Raw genomic sequence first — 13,788 nt, 5'->3', positions numbered from 1 at the left:
ATTGCAACATAGCCTGACAAGAAAAGCACTGAGCACTACGTTACACCCCTTTCCCTTCTCCAACCTTTAGACCTGTAGGTTCATCAATTTCAGAAAGATCTTATTTAGAAAGCAATCTCTATTCTTCTTTCTTAATCAAGAGATTATAGAACTATATACTTGACGTCTCAATTCCCTAAAGCAAGCACCCATCAAGATTTCAAGGACTCAGGTTAAGGCAGATCTTTTCAGTTTGTGATTAGAGTTACAGAGCAAGAATACAAGACCTAAGGAAAGTCACTGACCCACAATAATGAGCAGCATCCAGTTTTTGTGAGTGGGGCTGGCAACCACGGAAGGAAACATCCCAACACAAATCCAAAGCAGCAGCGACAAAACACGGCAGAGTTCAATGCTTCAATCTTATAAAATAAGAATCTAGATTAATTTTAATATTAAACAGAGACAAAATATAATTTTAACATTGTTTTAATCAAGTAATGTAGCTGTTTGAAACAGGAAATTTTAAGACCATTGAATAGATCAAAGTGAAGGATTAATTTATTAGGATAGCCTCTATGGATAAAACTATTATGTGGATTTGAATTCCACTGGAAGTTTGGCACCAGACTGAATACTAGTCTAAGCCAACATTTTCTCTTTAGTGTTTAGAAGCCCCAAACAGGTTTTCCTTCAGGTTAAAGAAAAAAAAAACAAAACCAAAAACAACCAAACCCCCCAACTATAACAGAACCCCATTAGCTCGACATTGAGTATGCTGAATGCAACTTGGCTTAGGTCACCACTATCTGCTGTAGAATTTCAGATGATGAAAGCAAATTGGCCTATGGCAAAGAATTTGAAACCTAAGCGAGATGTAAATTTGTAAAAATTTCATCTCTTTGGTGTGACAAAAGCACATTCCCTCCAAGTAGGTGCTTCTGCTTCACTCATTAAAATCCATCAAAAGGCGGGGGACAGGAAAGGGATGGGGACCAATCTGTAGGTCTCCAGTTAAGACTACTTGATTTTTACCTCCTTGAAATATCAAGCTAACAAGGTTTTATTATATCAAATGTTTGTATAATTCCCATGTGAAAAATTCTTACATATGTTTTTATTTAGGTCTTATTATAATGTGTGAAAATGGATCACAAAAGAAGAGGTGAATGATGTAAGCCAGGACTTCCAATAAAATTAACCCTTTGGATGGTTGATTCCCAGTGTACTTTGTGGAAAGGAATAAATGCAACAAGACTTTCCCCGAAGATGATTTCTCAGATATAGCCATAACCCGTTATCAAGTGAGTTTAGATCAGCTAACTGAGCAAAGAGTTCACCAGCAAGTTATTTCCAAATCTAAACCTCAGGATGGGCTGGGGTCAGGCCCCAATCACCTGCATTCAGTGGCCATCATGAGATTTCTTGGGTGTCTGGCTATAGTCAATGTGAAACAAAAAACACCTTAAGTCTTACACCAAAATATAGGCTTTAACTTGAAGTATGGTTTTAGCTTTTTTTTAAATAAGACATGGGGGGGGCGGCGGCGCGGAAATCAAGTCTGAGACACAACAACACTTATTTCGGCAAGATAGCAACCAAAACCTAAAAAGCATAAGCTAAGTATCCACATGTAAAAGGCATTAAAGAACAAACTATATTATCAGGAGAAAATCCACAATGAACAAAAGATACAGTATGCCTTTAACATTTTGAAACTGTAATTAAATCATAAAAGTTGAAAGATGATGCTCAGTTTTTGCTAGAGATTAAGTGCACCTTTTCCTGCTTCCCCCAAATAAAATCATACCTTACTATATAATCACACCCTAGTTTCAGAATTTTCTCAGTCAGTACAAAGCAACAGCTACATACACATAAAATGCTTATTTGTTAATGTAATAATTCCCCTGGCTCATCCAACGTGCAATGCACATGACTCCAAAGACTACAATTTGGGGTAAGTATACACGAACTGAAAAAACACAATTCAAGTTTCAAAACCTGCTCTTAAAATTATTTATAGGACACTCAGGTCATTTTTACTTCTCAGTAAGATAAAGATGTTGCACTGCCGTTTGATTATCAGTCCACCTCGGCATGGGAAGAATGTACATCACCAGATGCCAATTTGAGGGACTGAACACTTGAAAGTACTGTATTTCTCAATGGCTGATTAAGATAATTACAAGTAAGCTTATGTTTACATTCTGCTGAGGACATCTTTACAGTCTCAGCATCTAACAAAATCTAACAGGCTCCAAGAATCCTATCAGGTTAATGATGGTGCGGTATTGTAAAAAGGAGCCATTTCAGCTTAAGTCATTCAGAGCCAAAATCTGAAGAATGACCAAAATCAAATCTTTATTTAACTGTATAAATGTGATCCAAATGTGTCCACCACTAATTTTTCAAAAAGAAACATGCTATAAATAAGCAAACTATATCTGCTCACTGATATGTGTATGGACTCCCTAGATGTCTTGTTGGGCTTAATTACAGACCACTCACAGCAATACATTTTTAGTAGAAAGTGTAGCATGATGTTAAGCCATTTTAGCTTTTGCACATACATGTTGCACTTCTGGCTGATGATGCAGAAAGATTCGCAGCATTACACTGTTAAGCTGGGCAGCACCCACCCCTTTAAATGGCATCAATATCAATGTCATCATCCTTGTTGTCAGACTTCACAGCTTCAACTTTAGGTACACTGGCAGTCTTCGAATACACCACCTGATAAAACAATTTTATTGATTGTAAATCTTTATCCAAACAAACTTAGTTATAAAAATAGTAATACAAATCAATGGTCAACGAAAAAGGAAAACTACCCAGACACAACCTTTTTTTTTTTTTGAGGAAGTGTGTATTACATGTGCGGGGGGGGGATGCGGAAGAGCAGCAGAAGCAGAGAATCCCAAGTAAGCTTCATAGATTTAATGCAGGGATTAATCTCAAAACCCTGAGATCATGGCTTGGGTGGAAATCAAGAGTTGGATGCTTAACCAACTAAAAGCCACCCAGGGGCCCTACAGCCATCACTTTGCACAACAAGTTTTTGTTACTTGAAAACTAGGTTCTCTCTCAGCCTGATAGCATCTTAATTTTTATGGACAACTAGCAACTGTATACTCAACCTGCCATTAATTAAATACTCCTTTGAGAATTTATATGTCTATTTGCAATCATGTCTAGGGGCAGGAGAGATGTCCCCTAACCTTTATATTAATACAATTTCCCAAATTGAGACCATGTTTTGCTGCCATCTAAAAATTTTAAGTTACTCGATTATCATTTTATAACCCCAAACCCTAACACAGTTTACCTCGATATTCTCATCTTCATCATCTTCTTCACCACCAGAAGATTCCTCTTCTGCTTCCTTCAACCACTTTATAAATGGTTCTGCTTTGACACGAATCTCTTTGGCAAGATCTTTTGAGACATATTTCTTAGAGGCCTAAAAAATGTTCAATACAATTTCCTTAGTTTGAGAAATCTAAAAGTTAATTTATATAACCACCTACACTGAGCTCTTTGAAGGGACTGGGTCATATCCTAATCTTGACTCAAAAGATACATTTATTCAGCAAACAAGTAACAATGAGTCTGAAAGAGTCTAAATACTTTCTTCCATTATTACTAGAAAGTTGCCATAATGGTAATCACCTATAGGTTAATACCAGGGACTGCATTTCATGTAGAAGAAACTCAAGTATCAGAAGTTACTTCTTCCTAAATTGCCCCAAAACTGTCTCAATAAAACTTCTGATCTTCAAGAACCTGTTTCTATCTATTCCCCACCTTTTCTGACCAGCTGATGATGACTTCTTCTTCCAACAGATCTGCATCATACATCTCCTTCAAGATATGGGGAATCTTGGAAATGAGCTGAGCTTGATGCATTGCTACCACACACTCCAAACCATGAAGAAGGTACCGTTGAGCTTTTTTGTTGTTGTGACAAAACTGGAAATAAATGTATTGGCATTAACAAGCTTTTAAAGAAGTTTGAAGTATACTCATTGTCTCAAGATCGTTCCTTAAGGCTATGGCCTTAAGCAGTGGCTCAAAAAGTCAATACATAAAAATCTGTGTATTACTTTAACTATAAGAAACTATACACAGTATTTTCCAAACACTCCCGTGCCTTGGTAAGGTTAGGTCAATTATCTCCAGTTTTAGGATGACAGAGAACATGTTCCCAGGGTCACACAGCTCTAATCTCATTTATGAACCTAAAATAATTTGCTTACTCGTAGGAAATGGCGCCTGTATTTCTTAATTTGTTCTCTAATCTTCTCATTAAAAAGAACTTCAGTCAAAACAAGAGGACCCATGGCTTTTACATCCAGTCTTTCTGCTTCAGCAACAATTTCTTTGTCTGATGAGTCAATAATACCTTCTTCTTTCTTCTTCTGCAAATAAAAGGAACCAATTCAGTGAAATGGAGACACATTTTGCTCTTGAGATGCCAGTTAGTCCCCACTTTCATGGACTTTTTTCCCAATTTATTATAGTTTCAGGATTTTTCAATGAAAGGCACATGCCAAAGATAGTACCTGGAACCACCTCAGGAAGTATTTGAAAAAGTAAAATTAGCCTGGGGTTTGAGTATTCAAAAGATACCATGAGAAAAGTTACACGCCAGGTAATCAGCATAAACTAATAAACACCTTAACAAAAACCCAAGGCTTGAAACGGATTATCAAGAAAATGTTTAAGTGCTCTTGAACCAAGTTATTTTACCTTAACAAAATCAAACAGAATATTGACCCGCTCTTCAACAGTCCTTTCCAAATCATCACTGAGTGTCAGAACTTTCGCGTGATCACTGATTTCATCCATTCTGCGTCTCTGCGCTTCCTCAGTTGTATCCTCCCCCCAATCATCATCCTCCTCTTCTTCCTGTCAAGAACAAGTATGCTTAATCAAATGCCTTAAAAATGCAAAAAATACTAATTACTAGTCATGTTAATGGCACCGGGTTAATTTTCCAAAAAAATAAATTGGACCTACATTAATTTAATCAACCACACATAACCAGGAACCAAGATACCACTGCAATGTTAAAACTGAATTTCCTTAGTTCTGCTCCCCTCCCCCACCAGGTATCGTATTTCACCCAACTCAAGTGCTCACCACATCTTCACCCCAAACACTCACCGCAGCATGTGGAGGAGGACTGATCTCATTTGGTGGTGGGGGCGGGGGCGTCTCACTGCTGGACACAGAACCATTTTCCTTGTCTTTGCCCTTCCGGTTTTTCTTTTCCTTTTCTTTCTTCCCTGTACCACTATCACTATTCTCTACAGCAAAAGAAAGAAAGAAAAGTTTAACACTATGGTTTATAGTACACCTCACTGTTTCTCATGAACGTTCATGAGAAACAGTGAGGAACCCTTGCCTCCTTTTGCTTTGGCACGTTCCCTCAGAAAACCTTACGTGAACACAATGCTACTTGTAATTCTAAGAGGAGTCACAGACCAAATTCATCCACTATCATTTCCTATATAAAAAAAACTCAGGTAAGGATGGAATGTCCCCAAATAGAGATATTAACTGCTCATTAAAATTAAGATGAAATGGTGGTATCTCAGAAAATGAGGTGGTTAGTGAAGGTTGGCACTCCTGGCCCTCTCATGCCCCATGAACACAAACAAGAGCACATCTCAACTGCACTTTAGCCCACAGCTGTTAACACTGTTTAAGTCTATATAACAGTTGCTCTCATGGAGGAGAACACTGGAATAGGTTAGACTTTATTGCTATAGCAAGCTCAAATTGTGTCAGGCAACTTCCATCATCTGACACAGAGTGTTGCTTGCAATGTTCTAAAGCCATTTATTTGGGCTTAACGAGCCAGGACCCTGGTTCACAAAACGTATTCCAGAAGTAGATTGTCTGCTGGGATCCCACCACCATTTTTTAAAAAAGATTTGAGAGAGAAAGAGAGCGAGCGCGCTGCACGGAGAGGGAGCAGCAGACTCCCCACTGAGCAGGGCTTGATCCCAGGACTCTGGGATCATGACCCCAGCCGGAAGCAGTCGCTCAACTGACCGAGCCACCCAGGTGCCCCTTTTACAATATCCATTTCACCTATTCTAAAAGGACAGGTCTTAAAAATCGACGACAGAGCAGAGCTTAAGTGGCAGCCTGTTCTTTTACCCTTAATGGTACATCTTTCTAAATCACAGATTCAACAGAACAAGGCAAAAGAATTGAATATTCCTATATCCTAGTTTCACAGCAGCAAAAAAACTTCCATTCTGTTTCCAACAATTAGCTGATTACATTAAGATCTTACAAGTTCATCATAAAGACTTACCAGGTGGGTTTTTGAGAATGAACGTGCAGAGTTTATGATGTGTGTCAAGCATGCCTCGATAGCCACAGGCTTTACAAGAATTACCTATTGTTTGCTTCTTTGGATTGACATGCTGCCAAAAAAAGGGAAGTAATAACAAGTATGTCATCTGTGGCCTATAATAAAATTTTGCAAAGAACAAAAGTTAAAGTATCTAACCGTAACTCCACCGTAATATGTAAGAATATTTTTTCACAAAATGACCTAAAGACAGTTTCACAAAATGATCTAACTTAAAGATTTTGCTGCTTTACGTTTTATTTCCAATTAAGTTTGCTGTGCCTTGTCAGGAACATACATTTCATGATATCGAAGGACTAATCACAAAAGCAGGTATGTAGTTTTTCCTCGAAAAGACTCACCAGCTCTGTTTCAGGATTCTCACACTCAGGACAGAGAACAAATTTTTTAATGAATCCATCCAACATGTCTTGCAGCTTATTCGCCTCATGAGATCCATTGACAATGTAACGGTCATTCTTAACATCAAACTGGGTCTGTGCTCCCAGCTCACAACCAAAATATTTGGTGGGATCTATTGGGGGGGGAGGGGAGAAGAAAAAGATTAACTAAATCTTTGGCTACTCATTCACCCTTATACAAATATCACTCCCTTACACTTTTATACTGGGTTGAAATGTATTGCTTGAGTAGTTTTGTTTAGCCAATAGCAACTAATAATCAATTGGTTTTCAAGCACAAGATTCCATTAACCCTGAAACTAGCATACAACTCAATCAAAACACACAGATCAAAGTTGTCACAACCATATCGATGCTTTGCTTTTTCAGACTCCTTAAGAAGCATTACTTACACGTTGGAGGCCGATTAAGCGCCTTTGCAACGTCAACCATGTTGACTATAACTGTCTTGATACCATTTCCTTTGCCCTCAACCTGAAGAAAAAAATAATTTTGCATTAGCTACTCCAGGACATGCAATCTTTAAAAATCTAGGAAAAGAGCTTAGGCCTCAAAACTAAAACTGAGATCAGTATTACCTTGGCAATCAGACGGGGCATCTTGTAGCGATAGAACTGGTCTGACACACTGCGGTTGACATTGACAGACATTTTGGCTTATTAGTGGCTTTATCAATAAGATGAAGAGATCTTTGATTGCAACTTTTTGGTATCTTCTGTCTGGAGAAGAAGGGATGACATAAACGACTGCAAGAGTTCTCGGTCTCTGACATGAAAAAATTTTCGCCACTGAGGCTGTAAGCTTCTTGCTTGTATGCTATGTTTCCCCAATACAGGTACCAATGGCTGCGCAACAGCTCTGAAAGAGAAAGGAAGAGCACACACAACCCCCTGTTTAGCGTGGTTCCCGCAGGAGAAAGCCCCCCTTCACGTCCCGGTTAAGTGTGCCTCCTTCGGCTACATCGCGAAGCTCCCCAGTTCCCGGGAGGGGCGGCTAACACTCCCCTCTAACACGGAACACCTGTCGCCACACAGAAGGCCTCCGCGTGGACTAAGACGGGCCTCCAGCCGGGAGCCGCCGGGCTTCCCACAACAAACTGCCCCGCCTCAGCTGCGCTGGGTTTACCCCGGAGCCAACCCCAGCAGCCCGGCGAAGGTTTGCTTCGGGGGAGCGGCCATATTTCAGCCGCGGACGGACGCATCTCCTCTCCTCCGCAGACAGGCCTCAGCGACGGAAAAACTTCCCCGACTCAGCCTCCACCCCCCTCCGGCCCTGTCAGCCTCCCCGCTCAATCGGGCGGCCCCGGGGCTCATTCGGAAGAGACCCTGCCCTACCCCCGGACACGCGGTCTCGCGGGGCTGTGCACGGACAGCGAGGCGACGACCGAGCACGACGGCCACCACTCCTCCCCGTCCCCGCTCTGCGCACACACAGTCAACCTCCGCTCCGGTGCCCATGGCCCCCGGCCGCTCCGCTCGGGGCAGGGGCCCCGCCATGCGCGCCGCTCGGCCTCGACGCGCCGGGGAAAACGAAAGCGGCCGAGGGGTGCCGGCCCGGGCCGCCCCCGCCCCCGGCGGGCGATGACTCATGAATGCAGCAAAGAGGCCTGAGTCAGCCCGCGCGGCGCGCTCCCGCGGGGCGGGGGAGGGGCCGGGGCCCGGCGGGGGGAGGGGGCCGGGGCGGAAGAGTGGGGGAGAGGGGAGGCGGGGGCCGGGGCCCGGGGCGGAGGGCAGGGCGGCGGGGGCTCGGGGCCCGCCCGAACTGCGCCACACGCGCGCGCGGATCACGCGGCGCGCCGCCATCTTGTGCGGCCGCCATCTCCCCGCCGGCCCGCCCGCGGACTCACCGTTTTCGTCAAATAAAGACATAAACCCAACGCTGCTCGCCCGGGACTGGGATGAAGTGAGGCGCGTGTGAACCCGAGTCCGAGGAGGGGCGGCGGAGGCGGCGGAGCAGCGCAGCGAGCAGCGGCCGGGCCAGGCGCCGCCGAGCAGCGGGGAGGGGCTGTCCCAGCGACGTCCGGGGTCCACACCCTTCAGCGCCCGGGGCCTGGCGACCTGGCGCGGAGAGACGGCGCCGTGAGCCGCGGGCGTCGGGGCGCCTTCCCCGCCAGCCAGCGGCCCGCGGGGGTCGAGGGGGCGGGGAGGACTGGGGAGGGGGCGCGGGGCCGCCGCCCCTCCACCGGACTCACCTCTGGAATGTTCTCGCTCTGACTGAACAACGCCGCCGCCGCGCTCAAGCTACCCTTGGCCCCAGTGCCCGCCCCCCGCGCCAGGCAGCACCGTTCATTGGCCCGAGGCGCGCCCGAGCTTGCTCGTAATTGGCCCATATGCCACGTCAATCGCGTCTTTCTCCGCCCCTCCTGCTTCCTGAGGCTCCTCTCGCCGCCTCAGCCCGCCCCCAGTCCCCGGGTCCTGGGTTCGTTCCCCTGCCCTCCCCTCCCCCGCCCTTCCCAGAGGCCTTCGCGGTCTCGCGAGAGCCGACTGGCCGTGACAGGGGGCTGGGCGCGGGGCCGCGCTTTGTCGGTTTGAGCGCCCGGGGGAAGATGGCGGTTGGCTCCCCTCCCCCGTCGCCTTGGCCAGGCCGCGTTCCCGCCGAGCTCCCCTCGCGGCGGGTGCGCAGCCTCGCCCGGGGCCGGGGCGGGGGAGGTCCTCTCTGCCTTTTCCGGCCCCTGGGGACTCCTGTTGTCGGGCTTCGAGGAGGAAGTGGTTCTTCCTCCCCGCTGCCTGGGCCTGGGCCGACTGTGATGATTGGAGGGCCTGGGTCTTTCATCCCAGGTGCTGTTTTTTAACCTCCGAAGCTGGGGTCCGGGTGTCACTTTGACAGCGTCGTCGTGCGGCGTCCCCGGCCCGCCTGCCTGGCTCTCTCTCGGGCACCGGGCCTGCAGGCCTGGCGGAGCTTGGCACTCCCGTGCACCCGCTTTCTAAGGAGGGAAACCCCAAATGAGCTCGTGACTCCAGGACCCTCCTGAGACCGTGCTCTACTGTAACTTTGCTCAAAACAAACATCTCATTGGGTTACCATTCCCGGAACCCACCACTCCGGTTCACTGTGGCTTCCTTGCTGGGCAAAGCAGAGCCCAAAGCAGGTGTTCCTAATGAGGTCCCAATGCCGTCCCTCGGAAGTGACTAGAAAGAGCCTCTGATGTTTTCGTTCTGTTGAGGTGATTACAGAAACTCTCCCATTCTTTCAGAAACATATTTGGTTTAAAAGTTCGAACTGGGGGGGCGCCTGGGTGGCTCAGTTGTTAAGCGTCTGCCTTCGGCTCAGGTCATGATCCCAGGGTCCTGGGATGGAGCCCCACATCGGGCTCCCTGCTCGGCGGGAAGCCTGCTTCTCCCTCTCCCACTCCCCCTGCTTGTGTTCCTGCTCTCGCTGTCTCTCTCTCTCTGTCAAATAAATAAATAAAATCTTAAAAAAAAAAAAAAAAGTTTGAATTGCGACTGTAAAAGCGCTTCCAGAGTGCACCACGAAATTTGAAAACATAGTTGGCTGTAGTAAAACCAAGAGCCAAATAAAGGAGCCATTGGTTCTAACCTGCTCTCTGCGGTCTCTAACGAGCTCTCAGGGTGAAGTGTCCCGGGCAGCAGCGTGGTTTTCCCAGGCTGGATAAAGTAGCATGCTGGTGAGGACAGGATGAAGTGGGTAAGGGGCTGCCCAATCGAATATGCAAGAAAGTTGGAACTGAAAGGTATGTTGATTTTTATCAAAGTTCAGGATACTCTTCCATGATTTACAAGCTTTATAAACCATTTTAAAATTGACAGTGTGGGTGGGGAAGTTGATAAATTAAAGGGGCGATCCAGAATTGAGGGAAGTAATTTATGTCTTTGCTGTAGGAGCTGATATTATCATCACACAGTGATGTATGATTCGTAGACCAAGTGCATAATGCTTTATGGGTACCAGGATTCCCATCAGATCAATGGAAAAGGTAGATCCTAGACAAGCTGTTTCTGGCTCACCATGAAGCATGACCTAGCAGTATGGAAACACTGGAGTTTTTGCCCACAAATGACATTATTTTAGAAACTCTGTTGGAAAATAATGGGTATGAAACTAGTCTGAGGTGAGGGGCTTGCCTTGTCAGAATTGGTTTTTAATAAAGCTAAATACAATGTGAGTTATTATTTTGGGGCAGGTATGTTTGATGGCCCCATATTTAATTTCATTTAAAAAGTTTGTACTGGGGCTCCTGGGTGGCTCAGTCGTTAAGCGCCTGCCTTCAGCTCAGGTCATGATCAAGTCCCACATTGAGCCCCGGCATCGGCATCGGGCTCCCTGCTCAGCGGGAAGCCTGCTTCTCCCTCTCTCACTCCTCTCGCTTGTGTTCCTTCTCTTGCTGTGTCTCTTTCTGTCAAATAAATAAAATCTTTTAAAAAAATAAAATGAAAAGTTTGTACTAATTTTAACTTTTTTTTTTTTAACTTTTTTTTTTTTTTTTTTAATTTGCAAGAGAGAGAATGAGAGAGAGCACGAGAGGGAGGAGGGTCAGGGGGACAAGCAGACTCCCTGCTGAGCAGGGAGCCCAATGTGGGACTCCAGGATCATGACCTGAGCCTAAGGCAGTCGCTTAACCAACTGAGCCACCCAGGCGCCCTGTACTAATTTTAACTTTAATTTTTAGCAAGTGTACCACTCATTTTTGTCTAATGAGGGGCAATTTTTAAAAAATTATTCTTAACCCTACTGTTTATTGAATGATTCTCATAGCGTAGGAATTTGCTAAGTGCTTTGAATACACTGTCTTATTCACTTCCTAGCCCCTATGGAGAATTTTTATTCCTATTTTACAAATAAGCAAACTGAGGCTTAGTGGAAAAAATTAAGCAACTTGCCCAAGATCACATGCTAGTAAGTGGCAGAGCTGGAATTTAAACCGAGATCTTTCTGACCCCCGAGTCTGTTCCCTTAACCATTACATGACCCAGCGTTCAGAGGTAAATATAAACATACATAAATCTAGGCAATTTTCAGGTGTAATCCCATTTAATCCTTTAACGATCATGTGAGGGAGTGTTGTTAGTCCCGTTTTACAGGTGAGGAAAGAGTCAGGAAGATTAATTTTCTCGAAGTCACCTGTCTAATAAATGGTGGACCGTGTTTGAACTCTAGCTTGACGCCAGGCTCATTGCACAATTCTGCCTCCTACTTCTGGCTCCCCGCCTCATTTAGCTGCAGTTCCCCCAATCATGTGCTCACAGTTTGCTAAGTAATGGGCACTTGGTGCCTCTGAAATTGTTGTCAAATGAGTGCCTGAAATGCATTTCAGCACCTGCCTTCCTTGGATGGCAGGCATGGATAGCCGCTGAAAAGGTAAGTTAGTAAATTGGCCTTACGGTTATTTAGATATTGGTGTCTGTTCTGTTTAGCATGAATTTGCCCCCTCGAGCAAGATCAAGTCTGCGTGGACTGAAAGAACCTTGTGTTTCTGAGCTGTGGGCCACTGAGGGACCAGGACATTGCCCTCTGTGATGGGCTGTCTGGTTGGACAGCTGGCATCTATGACATCCCTCTCTTAGCTATCTCTAACCTCCAGCACACTGTGAAAGCTGCACACTCTTGGTTAAAGTTTCTGACTCCCCGGCTTGAGGTTGAGTTACAGGGGATGTGTGTAGTTTTTCTTCCAGCACTGGCCTGTCACAGCGGTGTGCATAGAGCAGACATTCAGAGCTGCTGGGAGGGAACTGAAGGTTATCTGGTGAGTACAGAGGCAGTCAAAGGCGTTGGCTACGTTGAAAGCCAGTGTCCTAAGCCATGGTAATCTAATGCACCCATATCGAACATTTCTGAGTTGCTGGGATACAGGCCCCACCCACACTGCAGGCCCTACGCAGGGCCCATATGTAAACAAATAGCAGCTATCTGCCTGGTGGACACCAAATGAAGCTTGTCCCCGTCCTGAAATCTCTGACCCTCTGGGCAGAATGTCTCCCTGCCTCTGTGACAGGCCCATCCCACCCACCCAATACTTCCACCACACCTCTGGCATTCGGTGGCACTTTATTGAATTTGCCTGTTTACTTGTCTGCCTTCCTCATTAGGCTAAACAACTTGTGGGCAGGGGACCTGTCCTTGAGGAGAATAAAGAGTCAGCTACAAAAGGGACAGAGGCAGGAAGCAGAGATGTCTGTGAGGAAGAGATGAAGCATCCAGTGAGGAATCGCTGGAGACTGACGGAATGTCTTCCTGTTCCCAAGCATTTGACTCCAATCAGACTCTATATTATGTCATTCCTGGAAAAAGAGAAGAAAGTGCAAAATTGTATCAACTCAGTAGATGGAGAAATGTGGATGACCTGGCTTGCCTCAGGTCCTGTCTTCAGGGAAGCAAGGTGGATGGCTGCTGAGCTGGTCCCTCACCCGCTTGAGGCTAGTGGCAGTAGGAAAGGCATTTGCTCACACTGAGTGCACTGCTTTGGGAATGCACCACATGTGCAGTAGAAGGTCTGGAAGAGGCCCAGGTGTGGCATGCAGCTGGTTCTCTTGCCTAAGACCCTGTGATTCCCGAGGATTCCTGACAGCCATTTGCCGACCTTTGTGAGAGAGCATCTTTGCGTGTTCCCACCTCTGCCTTTAGTTGTGGATCTGGCACATTTTATCCACCCAGGTGAAGCAGCCACATGCCAGCCAGTGAGCTCACTAATTGCTGATGAGCTGTGGGTCGTGGCCTTGCAGTGAAGCACTAGACAGACCCACAGGACCCAGAAGCACAGCTTGTTACATGCTCGGCAGAGTCAGCTGTTACTTTGGGTAGTGTTGCTATCTAGACCTAATTTTTTTTTTTTTTAAGATTTTATTTATTTATCCATGAGAGACAGAGAGAGAGAGAGAGGCAGAGGGAGAAGCAGGCTCCCAAGGAGCAGGGAGCCCGATGTGGGACTCGATCCCAGGACCCTGGGATCATGACCTGAGCCGAAGGCAGACGCTTAACCATCTGAGCCACCCAGGCGCCCCTCTAGACCTAATTTTTTAAAAAAGATTTTATTTATTTATTTGAGAGAAAGAGAAAGAGATC

General features: G+C 45.8%; 1 protein-coding gene and 1 non-coding gene across 3 annotated transcripts; both read right to left on the bottom strand.

Moving 5' to 3' along the window:
- Positions 1-452: 452 nt before the first annotated feature.
- On the bottom strand, positions 453-9,096 carry EIF5 (eukaryotic translation initiation factor 5). 2 transcript variants are annotated; one of them, XM_036099517.2, is made up of 12 exons: positions 8,963-9,096; positions 8,618-8,828; positions 7,350-7,629; positions 7,164-7,245; positions 6,712-6,884; positions 6,311-6,422; positions 5,149-5,291; positions 4,732-4,890; positions 4,239-4,400; positions 3,787-3,951; positions 3,308-3,442; positions 453-2,715 (listed from the first exon to the last, which is right to left on the bottom strand). In XM_036099517.2, the coding sequence occupies exons 3-12, from the start codon at positions 7,419-7,421 to the stop codon at positions 2,626-2,628; spliced, it is 1,293 nt and encodes a 430-aa protein (XP_035955410.1). In that variant the 5' UTR covers positions 7,422-7,629; positions 8,618-8,828; positions 8,963-9,096; the 3' UTR covers positions 453-2,625. The 2 variants fall into 2 exon arrangements, with proteins under 2 accessions (XP_035955410.1, XP_077910381.1); XM_078054255.1 differs by lacking the exons at positions 8,618-8,828; positions 8,963-9,096 and adding an exon at positions 8,106-8,124.
- LOC118540379 (small nucleolar RNA SNORA28) lies at positions 5,685-5,808 on the bottom strand. The gene has a single exon (XR_004919605.1). It is a non-coding gene; the product is annotated as a small nucleolar RNA SNORA28 (small nucleolar RNA).
- Positions 9,097-13,788: the final 4,692 nt, after the last annotated feature.

Source organism: Halichoerus grypus, chromosome 8 (assembly GCF_964656455.1).
Source record: "Halichoerus grypus chromosome 8, mHalGry1.hap1.1, whole genome shotgun sequence".
Lineage (NCBI taxonomy): Eukaryota > Metazoa > Chordata > Mammalia > Carnivora > Phocidae > Halichoerus > Halichoerus grypus.
This window is presented reverse-complemented; position numbering and strand designations above follow the sequence as displayed.

Bases quoted from the DNA above. Each gene is read 5' to 3' on its own strand.
- EIF5 (XM_036099517.2), bottom strand. From the start codon at position 7,421: ATGTCTGTCAATGTCAACCGCAGTGTGTCAGACCAGTTCTATCGCTAC. The intron at 7,246-7,349 runs GTAATACTGATC...TTTTTTCTTCAG, and splicing joins TGCCCCGTCTGATTGCCAAG to GTTGAGGGCAAAGGAAATGG. The intron at 2,716-3,307 runs GTAAACTGTGTT...TTGTTTTATCAG, and splicing joins ATGAAGATGAGAATATCGAG to GTGGTGTATTCGAAGACTGC.